Source organism: Hibiscus syriacus, unplaced genomic scaffold (assembly GCF_006381635.1).
Source record: "Hibiscus syriacus cultivar Baekdansim isolate YM2019G1 unplaced genomic scaffold, ASM638163v2 tig00112738_pilon, whole genome shotgun sequence".
NCBI classification, from domain to species: Eukaryota; Viridiplantae; Streptophyta; class Magnoliopsida; order Malvales; family Malvaceae; genus Hibiscus; species Hibiscus syriacus.
Genome location: NW_024063392.1, coordinates 2,402,316 through 2,416,949, shown reverse-complemented (window position 1 = coordinate 2,416,949; position 14,634 = coordinate 2,402,316). Strand labels below are relative to the sequence as shown.

General features: G+C 35.5%; 1 protein-coding gene and 1 pseudogene across 1 annotated transcript; one reads left to right on the top strand and one right to left on the bottom strand.

Annotated features, from left to right (window-relative positions):
* Positions 1 to 3,855: 3,855 nt before the first annotated feature.
* LOC120182796 (expansin-A13-like) lies at positions 3,856 to 4,954 on the top strand. The gene is made up of 2 exons (XM_039187662.1): positions 3,856 to 4,369; positions 4,552 to 4,954. The coding sequence occupies exons 1-2, from the start codon at positions 3,882 to 3,884 to the stop codon at positions 4,859 to 4,861; spliced, it is 798 nt and encodes a 265-aa protein (XP_039043593.1). The 5' UTR covers positions 3,856 to 3,881; the 3' UTR covers positions 4,862 to 4,954.
* A 1,593-nt stretch (positions 4,955 to 6,547) lies between these two features.
* On the bottom strand, positions 6,548 to 14,411 carry LOC120182795 (annotated as a pseudogene).
* Between the last annotated feature and the right edge of the window lie 223 nt (positions 14,412 to 14,634).

Below are 14,634 nucleotides of genomic sequence, written 5' to 3'. Positions count from 1 at the left end.
TCCATTTTATTTTTGTCAAGTTTAGCACGAAATATTCTCTTTCATCATAAATATTAAAGAAAAATAAATCATCTATATTTCTTTTATTCTCTCTTTATCTTATATTTTATATTTTTCTTTCATTTTCTCACAAGTAGGATACAAACCAAATGAGATAGACTAGGGTTATTCGAGATTGATTTAGTTAAAGTTTGATCAACACTTGAATTGATTTGACTTGAGCTTGAACTTGACTCAAATTTTTAACGAGTCGAAGTGAGTTACTTGATATTCGACTGGAAAAACTCGTGAGCTACTTAGAAAAATAATATATTAAAATTTTAAAAAATTATATTTATATGTTATTTTTAAAAAAATACAATATTAAGTTTTTACATTCTTGTCGGGTGGAGTTTCAACTTTTTTTCTTTTGAGTTCAAGTAAAATTTGACAATTTTAAACTCACGAACTTTTGTTTTGAATCGAACTTAATTTTAAAATTTTCAATTTAAATCAAATTCAACAATATTTGAACTCGACTTTATTCATTTACGGCCCTAGTATTCTTGTCATACTTCATACGATTTTTCATTGGGTAAAGTACACAAATCATCATTCAACTTTCTTTTCACTCTTATTTTGATCGTAAAAATTCTAAAATATTTAATTTGATTGTTATACTTTTGAATAAATTTTAATTTAATCACTCAAGTTATCGATTAAAACATAAAAATGGGGATAATTTGGCCTACTTATATTTTTAGCTCTCGATGTTTTTTTAGAAAATAAGTTATTTTAACTATTCTAAATTTTGAAATTAGACTAATTTATGAAAAATAATTGATCCGTTAAATTAACGTAATTTATTTGATCCTTTTGCCAATACTGAAATAAGTTATTGTTTTTTCCGATAATTTAGTTCGTTTGCAATAAAGTCCCTGACGTAACCGGTCGTTTGACGCCTTTACACTGCCGTTAGTACATTTGTAATATGGTCACTGAACTTTTCAGGTGCTTACATTTAGGTCCCCCAACTTTTAAAACTTGCAACATAGTCCTTAATTTCATTCTAAGCCCCAAATTCCTTTTCGATCTCAAATTTCCTTTTTTGCTTATCTCTTCTCATTTCCAACGTAACTTTTCAGTCGGGGATGCATGAGAAATTCTAATATAACTTTGAATTATGTGGAGGTGTTGACTTGAATAAGGGTCCATTGAGAGAAGATCCGACCAAGGGACTATCGGGACCATCAATGATTCAAGGTGTAATGTTAGATACAAGTCATCTCAGGTGAAGCATAAATGTTCGATGAAATGCTTGTGAGAAAAAAATGGGGTTAAAAATGCAGAGTTGACAAATACTACTAAGATGAACTAAGTATCATTGTTGAAAATCACCAACAAAGCTGGAATTATTTTGTATAAATGGCATATAATAATTTATTCGTTTAATCCTTGTGTTTAAAGATTTTCCAACAGATGATCAAATATAATGAAATCCCAAACAGCGCATTCACCTCTCAGTCTCTTTCGCAACTCGAAAGACATCATGTCAGGGTCAAGTAGCTGCTTCAAATATACTACCCTGTCATGATGCATTTTGAGTTGCATGCATGCATAATTGTCTTCTAAAGCTATAATTCAATACAATTCAACTGTAAAATTTCCAAAACATATAAAAAAATCCAATTCGTTCACGATATATCAGTCCCATAATCAACATGAACTTATTAAAAAGAATACGAGCTCACAGGACGTTGAAAACCACAGGTCGGATCAATACAATTCCCAGTAAACTAGTACCAGCAATCTCTCGGATTGAGCCTGGCGATTTCACTATGTCGATACTCACAATCAATTCCCTGATTTAAAGAAAAACCAAACAAGAAGGTAAAAAAAATTAGCCTAGGACCCTATTTCACTTCTATTCTGATGGACTGAATATCTTTTATAAGGAGTACTAAAAGTTTTGAATAAGAACAAAGAAAATTAGATGGTTTTTGTTCAAAACTAACACTGGATATCTAGATCATTGACATGCAGTTCCAAAAACACAAAAATTTCAACAAAAAACACACAATGCGAGTTGAAAATGTGAAAGTGCGAAAGAGGAAAAGCTTACTTCCGGATAGCCTAAAAGAGAAAATAAATATCTTCTTGCAAGTGAGGGGATATGCTAAGAAATAAATGCAATCGGTGTTGCGTTCTAGCAATTCTTCCTCCATTTTTTCTTTGTAAATAAAAGCTGAAAGACAGAGCACTGCTTGGGTTTACAATTTTATATGGCAGAAAATTGAAGAACAAAAACCAAACGAGAGTGCATGTGAACGAAAGAGACTGAGAGGTGAATGTGTTATTTGAGATTTCATTATATTTGTTCATCTATTGGAAAATCTTTAACCACGAGGATTAAACGAAGAAATTATTATATGTCATTTATACAAAATAATTCCAGCTTTGTTGGTGACTTTCAACAATGATACTTAGTTCATCTTAGTAGTATTTGTCAACTCTGCATTTCTAACCCCATTTTTTCACAAGCATTTCATCGAACATCTATGTTTCACCTGAGATGACATGTATCTAACATTACACCTTGAATCGTGATGATCCCGATAGTCCCTTGGTCGGGTCTTCTCTCAATGAACCCTTATTCAAGTCAACACCTCCACATAATTCAAAGTTAGACTAGAATTTCCCATGCATCCATGATTGAAAAGTTACAGTGGAAATGAGAAGAGAGAAGATAAAAAGAAAATTTGAGATCGAAAAGGGATTTGAGGTTTAAAATAAAATTGAGGACAATGTTGCAAGTTTTAAAAGTTGGGGGACCTAAATGCAAGCACATGAAAAAGTTCAGTGACCATATTGCAAATGTACTAACGATAATGTAACGGTGTCAAACGGTCGGTTACGTCGGGGACCATATTGCAAATGGACTAAATGTTGGGGGACTGTATTGCAAACGAACTAAATGTTGGGAGATTGTATTGCAAGTTTTAAAAGTTGGGGGACCGTATTGCAAACGAACTAAATGTTGAGAGATTGTATTGCAAGTTTTAAAAGTTGGGGGACCTAAATGAAAACTTTAGAAAAGTTTAGTGACCATTACTATACTTTACCCTTTTCTTATTTTCTAGCAAGTGGAAGTAATTTAAAATAACTGATCCAGGATGCAATGGAGGGAAAACTTTTCATGGCTTGGCTGATACAATTGCAATGAATGGCACAGATTTCATTATAACAAATCAAGCACATAGCAGGAGATTGCAGGAGCTTTAGAGGAAGATGCATGCACAAAAGCAACTCAAGGACCAGTTCCAGTTGAGATGGATAGCGGCACAGGCTGACTGGAACAGAAACGGAAAACTCTATCGCTGATTCAAAGGGTGTCTGCTCTTTATGAAGCATTCGGTCATCGGGGCAATGAACTGTGGTTTTGCTCGTAGCTACACCTGGAAAATTTATGCAAACAAGCTATACAGCTATATGTTCGAGCATTTTATACTCCTATTCAGGAATCTGCGTTCTTTTTTCTAACAATACTTCATCTTTCGTTCTTTTGATTTTACACAAGTAGTTGATTAATATCAGGGAAAATATGCTTGTTTTTGAAACTTTTACACGTAAAAAAAATGTAGCTTTAGCAAGTGATGAAACTCAGCAATCAGACTCAACTCCGCGTGTGCTTTTTTGACTCTTACATGTAATAAAATTGAGTGATTTTATCATTTGATATAATAAATAAAAATAATAAACAATTTTTTTTGACTCAACTCCCATGTGCTTTTTGAATAGAATCAAGAAGAGGGCCCAAAACAAGAAAAGAAGAGCCGAAAAAGAGCAGTTTATAATTTGCATTGCAGCTTCCCATTACTTTTACTGCATTTGTATCTCGAGAAATGTCTTTAACTGAAGCAGCTCCTCTCTCGCTCCTCCTCCTCACTACACTCCTCTCCACCGTCACTTCCCATTACTCCTCCTCTTCTTCCACGCCTCCGCCTTCTCAGTCCTCCATCTGGCATCCCGCACGCGCCACTTACTACGCAGCTTCTGATCCTCAGCGCGCCGTGAGTGTTGCCTGCGGGTATGGGGACCTCGTCAAGGCTGGTTACGGCATGGCCACGGTAGGTCTGAGCGAGGCTTTATTTCAGCGTGGACAGATCTGCGGCGCGTGCTTCGAGCTGAGATGCGTTGATGACCTGCGGTGGTGCATACCCGGGACCTCTATCATTGTCACCGCCACCAATTTCTGTGCTCCCAACTACGGGTTCACGGCCGAGGGCGGAGGCCTTTGTAATCCCCCCAACAAACACTTTGTGCTCCCCATTGAAGCTTTTGAAAAGATAGCCATTTGGAAATCTGGCAACATGCCTGTTCAGTACCGAAGGTAACATAACGAACTCTTCCCACATTTCATTGAAACTATTTTGATTCCAATTAACAGCACCAGATCAGGGTTTAGGAAAAACCCAAATCTGGGGATTGTACAACCTTTCGTTAGAAATGGTGTCTTTGTTGAATCATGTCTTAAATGGTGTAAATAACATGTGTTGATTGGGTTTAAAACAGGATAAAGTGCAGGAAGGAAGGAGGTGTTCGATTCACGATAGATGGATCGGGCATATTCGTGTCGGTGCTCATAAGCAACGTTGCAGGTGCGGGTGACATATTAGGAGTGAAGATAAAGGGTTCGAGGACGGGGTGGTTGCAGATGGGTCGGAATTGGGGACAGAATTGGCATATCAATTCTGATCTCAGGAATCAGCCACTCTCGTTTGAGGTCACCACTAATGACGGCCTTACACTTACATCCTACAATGTTGCTCCCAAGAATTGGAACTTCGGCCAAACCTTCGAAGGAAAACAATTCGACTCCTAAAGATTATGCTCCTACTGTAATGCAATGTTTCTTATTATTACATATATATAATAATAAGAAACATTATATAATAATAAGAAACAACACTGTCTTCTTCTTTCTGTTATCTGTTGCTTTGCACTGATTGGAATTGGAGGTTCAAGTGATGAGGTTTGTCATTGTGTGTTTCGACTTAAACAAGCGGGAGAGATCAATTTTGCCATTTACATATTATGTGTGCTTATTCAATTAATTTAATCCAACTTGTTCTTCAACATTAAATAATATCTTAAACATGTTTTAAGTTAACTTGTTCAAGAATTAAACATGCATCAGTTCATTTAATAAAGGAACCTCAAATTGTTTATGTTCTTGGCTTGAAAAACCAACATAAATGAACAAAACCGAATTATTCACAATGTTCATTTACAACCCAAGGTTTGACTTCGATTGGCTTACACCTTTCGATATTAAGCTTTAGATCATGTTGAACTCATTGAGTGGTTAGTGGTAGAAAAAGAATTTTCTTTTCTTTAGAAGATAAGGATTCAAGTAATTATATGCAGGAGGTGTGTATACGTTGTCAATGACTAACAAAGATTCTGAACATATATTAACTTGTAATGACATCATACTAATAAAAAAGAAGCTTTGGATCATGTTAAAAGAAACTGGTTGAACTAATATGTTACTAAATTGGATCGAAAGAACTTCATCAAGCATACCAATTAATCTCAAATCCCAGAATATGGATTATAAAACGGATATAAAAGACACCAAATGTTTCATCTCAAATTCTCATTTTATGAATGCTCATACCTACCATCTCCGACACTCAATTCTAATAACTACTAGAGATTTTACATCTCAGGAAATTTCCAAACATACAATGGCATTCCAACTGCCAATCCTTTTTTCTATTTTGGATGTTTCATTGAGTGGGAATTACTAAATCCTAACAAGTCCGAGCATTTATTACAGCACAAATCAACGCTAGCATGTCATATGCAATACATGTCTGCGGAACTAAAACATAAGGGCATTCAAGCAGTATATGTAGAAACACAAACAAGATACACACCGTTCATGTTCATGAACATTCCTTCTAAAAGTTCCATACAAATAATAAAATTCAATTTATAAAACCTATGCCATAAAATAGAAAAAAATTCAAGACAAATTTAAACGTCATGAAGGTGAATGCTGCTACTCCTATCATTCTTATCCACCCCCATCCACTTTTCAGATTCTAACAACTTCATATAATTGTTTATCACCTGTAATCATGTCCTTTAGTCCTCCCCTTAAACCTTTCATCTTGTGTAATGTCAATTTACTCCATCCTTCTAACGGATGCATCCCTCGATCCGTGTCTTATGCTGTCAAACCACTTTGAGATGCATATCCTCATTTCCAATTATATGACTGTATGCGGCTTCTTGTTACCCAACATCCCGCACCATATATCGAAGCAGGTCTCTTAGAACTTTCCTCCAATTCTTTCCCTTCAAACACATATAGGTATATTTCAATTACACAAAACTCTCTATCACAATTCTCCACTCGAGCCGCACTTGTTAATCCTACAGTTAACATCTCCATCAATCTCTCTATCTTTCTTAATTATATTGCCCCTAGGTACTTAAGACACTCTCCACCAATCCTTCTTTAAATAAGCGTACACACACTATATACTCGATTTCGATCTACTCAATTGTTGCTTATTCTAAATATTGCAAAAAAGAAGAAAAGATGTATCCAATAATGTACAATCATCAAATTTGGTCAAAACAAAATTAGATGTGAATCATACAAAGTGTAATAATCAATCTATAGTATGATAAACAAATGAATATTTGGTTTTCAAACATATGAAAGAAAAAGAATTTTACCATACAGAAAGCTTACTTGTGTGTTAATCCAAAGCAGGGGAGAAAACCTGGGAAGAACCAAAGATTGTAGATGGGCAATCGAGCCCCTCTCTTTCTCAAGGTTGCTGTAAATCATAGTTATAATCAAAGCCTCTGATGAGATTCAATAAGCAATGTATTTAGCATTATCTGAACGGCGGCTTCGTAGATAGCTCCATCGTAATGCATACCGTCGGATGTACAATGCGGTCCACAATTCCAAGTCAATGACTGGGAATCCAACAAAAGCAGAGGGCCACCGGTTTGGCGTAACAGCTTACTATCGCCAAGCGCTCTATCATAAGCATGCCACAGTGCATCGCTCATCTTCTCCCTCTTCTCCTCCGTATTCAACATCCCATTGATCAGCACCGGCATCCCGAGCCAAAACAAATGGGAGAATGACTTGATGGGGACTGAACCAACCACCGGTTCATTCATGGCTAACTCAGTCGACAATGCCAACAACGAAACTACTTTAGTTTTCAACATCCGCAACGCGAACTCATAATCTGATGCATTGTTGAAGTGAAGCATGTCCCAAAGGCCAGCCCCCATGACCATAAGATCAGGGCAAATCTTTCGGGTATTGAAATCCGTCATCAAATTGGTCAAATTCAGAACATAAGGCGCCCAAATGAAATCCAGTTCCATACCAATTTCATCCACTAAAACGCTGTAATCACTATGCCTCTTAAAACAAATTGGCTCTAACCGAATCCATACGTTGCGATTCGGAACCCAGAACCAGATTTAACAAAGAGAGGGCGAACAATCGAGCTTGGGAATCACCGGCGACGACCACCCAGGATCCGTTTACTAAATCAGGGGCATCGGCTTTAGACAATTTCTGAAAGTCGCATGCTTTTAGCTTGTGGGAATCGGACCAAGCCCAGCGCTTCTCGTACAAATCGAGATCGTGGGTGGCGTTGTTGTGAAGGCGGGAAGAAGCGCTTTTGGGGTTGACTTGCCAAGAAATTTCGTTGACCAAATTGATTCAGGAAGTGCGGTGATCGAAGACGACGACGGAAGTGACGAAATCGGGGACCGAAGGGAAATAGGGAGTCAAATGGACGCAAATGGCGAGAGAAATGAAAAGGGCGCCGCTGAAGAAGAGCATCTTGTTTCGGCTCAAATGCCAAACGGCCATTCCCATCGGAATTAAAACCACCACGCACGCCGCCGCTGCTCCCAATTGCACCGCCCCTAACATCATCAGCGCCATAAACTTTTCATCGCTTTCTTCATTCACATATCTGGGGAATTTCTTCAAACTACAGTAACATCTTGTGTGAAATTTTGTTTGTTTATTTATTTTTTCTTCAATTGCCTTGCCAAAAAAACCGAAAGGAATTATAGTTCTGATCACCAAAAAAGAAGGAAAGAAAAGGAATTATACAATACAACCGGTGGCATAGCTTTGGGTTTATTTTTAGAGTAAATTACATAATTGATAACTAATCTTTCTTTCTCTCCTATTTTAAAGACAATAAAAGTTTTCAATTTAATAAATAAACTTTATATATTGTTTATTTTGCGATTTTATAAAAAAATACCCAAAAATTTAAAAAACACTACAGTAACATCGTTCTCCAAACATATAGTGATCTAATACCATTTCTGACAAAATAGGGGAGGCATGTTTCAAGAAACTCGCCTTGTTGACGAGGTATTAAAGCACGTCTATTGTCGAATTGGCTGCCATGCAGAAAGGCGCTTTGCAGGGACGTACTTTTACTGAATTTTCACGTCAAGTGGAAGGCGCGCTGCAGGGTGAACACCTTCCCCTTTCCGCCATACTTTCCCGCGGTTTCCCCTCCCCTTATATAATCCCCTTCTCACCTCTTAACAAAATTACATAAAATCAATCATATTTCTCATCTTTCTAATCCTTAAGGTGTATAGTTTGTTTTATATTTATTATTTTTTACTCAATAATTTTTTTATTATTTTATTACTTAATTGTAAAAACTAATTTTTTATGTTTTTATATGCAAATAAAAAATGGAAGGCGAGATGTTTTGATTGGATGTTGATCGTGTTTTGAGTCATTTGGCCAATATGGTAAGAATATGAAACTATGTTATTTTTAAATTTTTGAATAATTTATTTATTTAAATATTTTTTTAAATTTTACTTCAAATTTTAATTTTTAGAGTTTATTTATTAGGAAACTGATCGTATATTAGAAGTTTTTATTTGTCACAACAAGATGAACACACCACGTCGTATCTGGCGATATTTATCTGAGGCTGTATTTGGTTATGTAGCCAAAATTGTTGGAGGTTGTAAACTCGAACTCACACTCATTTCTGCACTAATTGAGAGGTGGAGGCTAGAGACTTTCACATTTCATCTGCCATGTGGGGAGTGCATCTTTACATTGGAGGATGTTTCAATGCAGTTGGGCTTCCTGGTAGATTAAATTGCTATTTGTGGTATGACGGATGGTAATTGGAGTTATCTGCGTCGGGAGTATATTGGAGCTTGTCCAATGGATTTCAACGGTGGCCGAATAACATTAGCGTAGCTACAATCTAATTTTAAAGAATTGAACGAAAATTGTTCTGAGAATGAGGAAAAAGCATTTTCCAGGACATACATATTACAAATCATTAGAGAGATATTGATGCCCAACAAATCTCGTAACCAGATCCATTGTATGTGGTTGCGACATCTAATCGATTTTGAAGTAACTGACACATTGAGTTGGGGCTCAGCAATTTTGGGCTTTTTGTTTAGAGAAATATGTCGGGCAACAAAGTATATTAAAACTGCTATTGGGAGTTGTCTCCTTCTTCTCCAATCCTGGGCATGGTATTGCATGTATTTTTTATGTCCGATCGTGAATGAGCTATTTGTCTTTTCGCTATTAAGTATGAAAATTTAAATATTGAATTTATTTTTAATAATTTTTATTATAGAATGACATATTTTTTATATTAAATAACTGGTCATCAAATAGAAAAATTCATTGTGATATCCCCAATGAATTACAAGATATTCAATTACTCATTGATAAAAACAAACTGGTTTAAATGTACACTTTTAAATTTTAAATTTTTATTTAATTATATTTACATAATTATAATCTTATTTTAGATTTGATTAGAGATATATATATATATATATTTGTTTTAGTTCTAATGCTTGCCATATTTGAACGATGAAATGAGGGCTTACATCCCACCTGAGTTGAGTAGGCAATTGAATGTGTAGTTGGCAGTTGTGCCTATTATTTGTTATGCTATTGTTGAGTGGCATTCGACTGACAGTGTGCTTCGTCAGTTTGGTTTCACACAATATATTCCTGAAGCACCTAGAAATCTCGACATTATGCATAATATTGATAGACAAGAGAAAAAGAGGTTAACTGAGTGGTGAAGCACAAAGACTGGATAATGATGTGGGAGAACTGATATCAATGGTTTCCCCTCGACAATATATATTAGAAACCGATGCTCAGTTTTAGATAACTATATTAAATGGTTCAACGAAAATGAGAAGCCGTTCTTACTTTCAGAAGGAATACGAGGGGGAAATTCATTATCGTCGAGAAAGATGTCCACCATCACGTCATCATCGTCCCCTCACTTGTGGATGAAGAGCAAACACTTTCGACTCACCTCATCATCACCATTGGAACCGTCACAGCATCCACGATCACCACTAGTTATGAGCCCACCAGGTTACATCCCAAGCCCAGTAGTTTACATGGGCACACCGATTGTTCATATGCCACCACACCACACTCAGATGCCACCGTAGATATTTCAGATGCCGCCCCTGTCAGTTTAAATGCCATCACTACATGGTTACGTACGAAGCCCGTAAGGTTTTATGACACCCTCTGGCGGATATTATATGGCCATTCTTATTGATCCAACATTTGTGTCATATGCTAAATATCTGGTAGGTGGTGCTCCACTAGAAACACCTCCAACTCAGTATGGATCACAAATATCGATGTCAGTTTTTTTCACAATTTTTGCAGTTCACATTGAGCTGTGGGATAATTAGTTATACACCTCCAGAGTCTTTATTATATGTAGGTCATACATCATCATCCATCCCTAATCAACAAAATGTAACTGGTGATGATGATGACGACGCCGACGCCGTCACGAGGAGAGTGAAGAGAAAGACCAACCTATAAGAAGAAATCCTCATTGAAATAGACAACCACCGCCCTATGGAACACATTCAAGAAGGAGACATTGATATAATTTAATTAATTGTAATGTTTTTGTTTAATGTTTTTTAGTTTTCTGTAAATTAAAATGAATTATGTTTTTCTAATATTTTTATAATGTTCTTATGTTAAGTTTTTTTGTTTTTATTATGCCTTTATATTAAGTTTTTGTATTATCTTCACATAATTGATTGAGACATGCAGATAAAATCTAGCAAAAAGAAAATGCTCATTCCACAAAAAGCGGTTTCCCCCTTTTTTAGAGAATCTTTGCCATGTCATAGTGTCTCATTGCATCAAACATAAATAATGAAAATAGTTCCCCAACTGCCAATATCATAGCTACAAATAATTACTGAGACATAGATAAAATCTGATAAAAAAAGGTTCATTCCACAAAAAGAGCTTTCCCCATTTTAGAGAATCTCTGCCATGCCATAGTGTTTCATCCTATCAAACATAATTGATAGGAATAGTTCCCTGACTGTGAACAACATATCTTCTTTTTAATACTCAACAATGAAATTATCAAACTCTACATCTTTTAAACTCTCAAATTCTCAAACTTTCAAACTCTCAATCTTGAAACTCTTAATCTCTAAAAATGTGTCATATTTTAGCTGTTGTTTATTATGATGGAGAAATTCAAGAAGATGAATTCAGAGTTGTTTTCCAATCAGATCATTATATCCCCTTAACCTTCAAGAGAAACATCAATCTTGAGGAGTTAATCACAAAAATTTCAAGGAAGTCTCGTGTTGAAAATACTAGAAGATTGTCTTCACTTCAGTACATATTTTTGACTAAAAATTTTCCATTAACATATACATCATTCAATCTCTCTAATGATGATGATGTTGCTATGATGGTTGATGCTCAAAATCAAAATTTAGAGTCTATTACAGAAATGTATTCCATATTTGTTGAAGTGCTTGCGATTCGTGGTATGTCATTATGCTCCTACTATGGGTTGACCCATCCAATTGATCAAGTTAACAACCCAACTCAAATAATATGTAATGATTTCATATCATTAATGGAAAATAAACCTCTTGATAGCATTCCATCAAAGATAGTTGTGTTGATTTGAATAAAAATATGCATGCTGACAAAGATAAACCTTTAAGTGATGGTGATGTGTTAATTCAAAATGACAATTCTAATCCTATTAGTCCACTAGCTAGAATATCGACAATGATGCTTTAAATGTTGAAAAAATATTGATACTAAAAATTTGCATGATACATTTGATCTTAGAATTTGGGATGATCTTAATGCTAATATGATTGATTGATCTTTTAGTAGCTAAGGGCCCTAAAAGAGATTTATCAATAGAGAAAGGTCATAAAAATAAATTTTCAAAGCGATTTTCTTCATTATTATATACATGAATAGAATCAAATGAGAGAAAAGTTGATAGACAGTGGTTGATTTATTCCAAAGAACTGAATCAAATTTTTTGTTTTTGTTATAAAATATTTAAAAAAATGGCTTGTAAATTTTTTTCATTTTATTATAAAATATTTTAGAGGCCTTATTTTTAAAACTAACCCAGGGACTCCAGATCTTTTGGGATGGGCTTAAAAATAATATCCTATAATTGGGAGACCTATTTGTGTACTTTAACCTTAATTTAATTATACACCTTAAATTTTAAGTTTGTATATATTTGAACCCACATTTATAAAGTTTGTTGCTAAAATGTTTGAGTTCATAATTTCAGACTTGAGATCAAATCTTGATAATATGAAAATATCACTATGTAGGGTAAATTACTTGTAGAGTCGTTAAACTCTAAGAAAGATTCTATTTTAATCACTAAACCAAAAAATTATCAATTAGTTTATTAAACTATTGAAATTATTTCAATCAAATTACTTAAAGTTAGCTAAACATTTGATCTTTATTATTTACACATTCTATTATTTTTAATCTTATTTTTAATTTAAAATCCATAAATTAAATCATCCAATAAAATATTAACACACAAATTATAAGTTATGACAACGAGGATACATTTTATAAAACTTTTCTTATATATAATTATTATTTTTATAGTGACCCTTACAAACATTTTTTAGGTAATTCAACTTGTCACCTAATTAAACCAAGAGCTATAAACTCTAATTCTATAATGAAATGAACAATGTATTTTGTTTGGTAAGCTTTATTAACACAAACATAATTAGATAATAATAATACATAAACATTTTCCTTTAATATAAGTAAAAATATAAGATTATATATGAACTTGTAGAGTGGAATAAGTGGTTAGAGAGTATTATTTTTCTTAAAAGTTATGAATTTGAACAATTATGTTCGTTGGCAGGAAACAAACTGAGAAGAGAAAAGGAAAAAACGAAAAAAGAAAAGAGAAGCAATGATGGCAAAGTCGTCGTTTCACTCCATCGTAATGCATACCGTCGGATGTACAATGCGGTCCACAATTCCAAGTCAATGACTGGGAATCCAACAAAAGCAGAGGGCCACCGGTTTGGCGTAACAGCTTACTATCGCCAAGCGCTCTATCATAAGCATGCCACATTGCATCGCTCATCTTCTCCCTCTTCTCCTCCGTATTCAACATCCCATTGATCAGCACCGGCATCCCGAGCCAAAACAAATGGGAGAATGACTTGATGGGGACTGAACCAACCACCGGTTCATTCATGGCTAACTCAGTCGACAATGGCAACAACGAAACTACTTTAGTTTTCAACATCCGCAACGCGAACTCATAATCTGATGCATTGTTGAAGTGAAGCATGTCCCAAAGGCCAGCCCCCATGACCATAAGATCAGGGCAAATCTTTCGGGTATTGAATCCGTCATCAAATTGGTCAAATTCAGAACATAAGGCGCCCAAATGAAATCCAGTTCCATACCAATTTCATCCACTAAAACGCTGTAATCACTATGCCTCTTAAAACAAATTGGCTCTAACCGAATCCATACGTTGCGATTCGGAACCCAGAACCAGATTTAACAAAGAGAGGGCGAACAATCGAGCTTGGGAATCACCGGCGACGACCACCCAGGATCCGTTTACTAAATCAGGGGCATCGGCTTTAGACAATTTCTGAAAGTCGCATGCTTTTAGCTTGTGGGAATCGGACCAAGCCCAGCGCTTCTCGTACAAATCGAGATCGTGGGTGGCGTTGTTGTGAAGGCGGGAAGAAGCGCTTTTGGGGTTGACTTGCCAAGAAATTTCGTTGACCAAATTGATTCAGGAAGTGCGGTGATCGAAGACGACGACGGAAGTGACGAAATCGGGGACCGAAGGGAAATAGGGAGTCAAATGGACGCAAATGGCGAGAGAAATGAAAAGGGCGCCGCTGAAGAAGAGCATCTTGTTTCGGCTCAAATGCCAAACGGCCATTCCCATCGGAATTAAAACCACCACGCACGCCGCCGCCGCTCCCAATTGCACCGCCCCTAACATCATCAGCGCCATAAACTTTTCATCGCTTTCTTCATTCACATATCTGGGGAATTTCTTCAAACTACAGTAACATCTTGTGTGAAATTTTGTTTGTTTATTTATTTTTTCTCAATTGCCTTGCCAAAAAAACCGAAAGGAATTATAGTTCTGATCACCAAAAAAGAAAGAAAGAAAAGGAATTATACAATACAACCGGTGGCATAGCTTTGGGTTTATTTTTAGAGTAAATTACATAATTGATAACTAATCT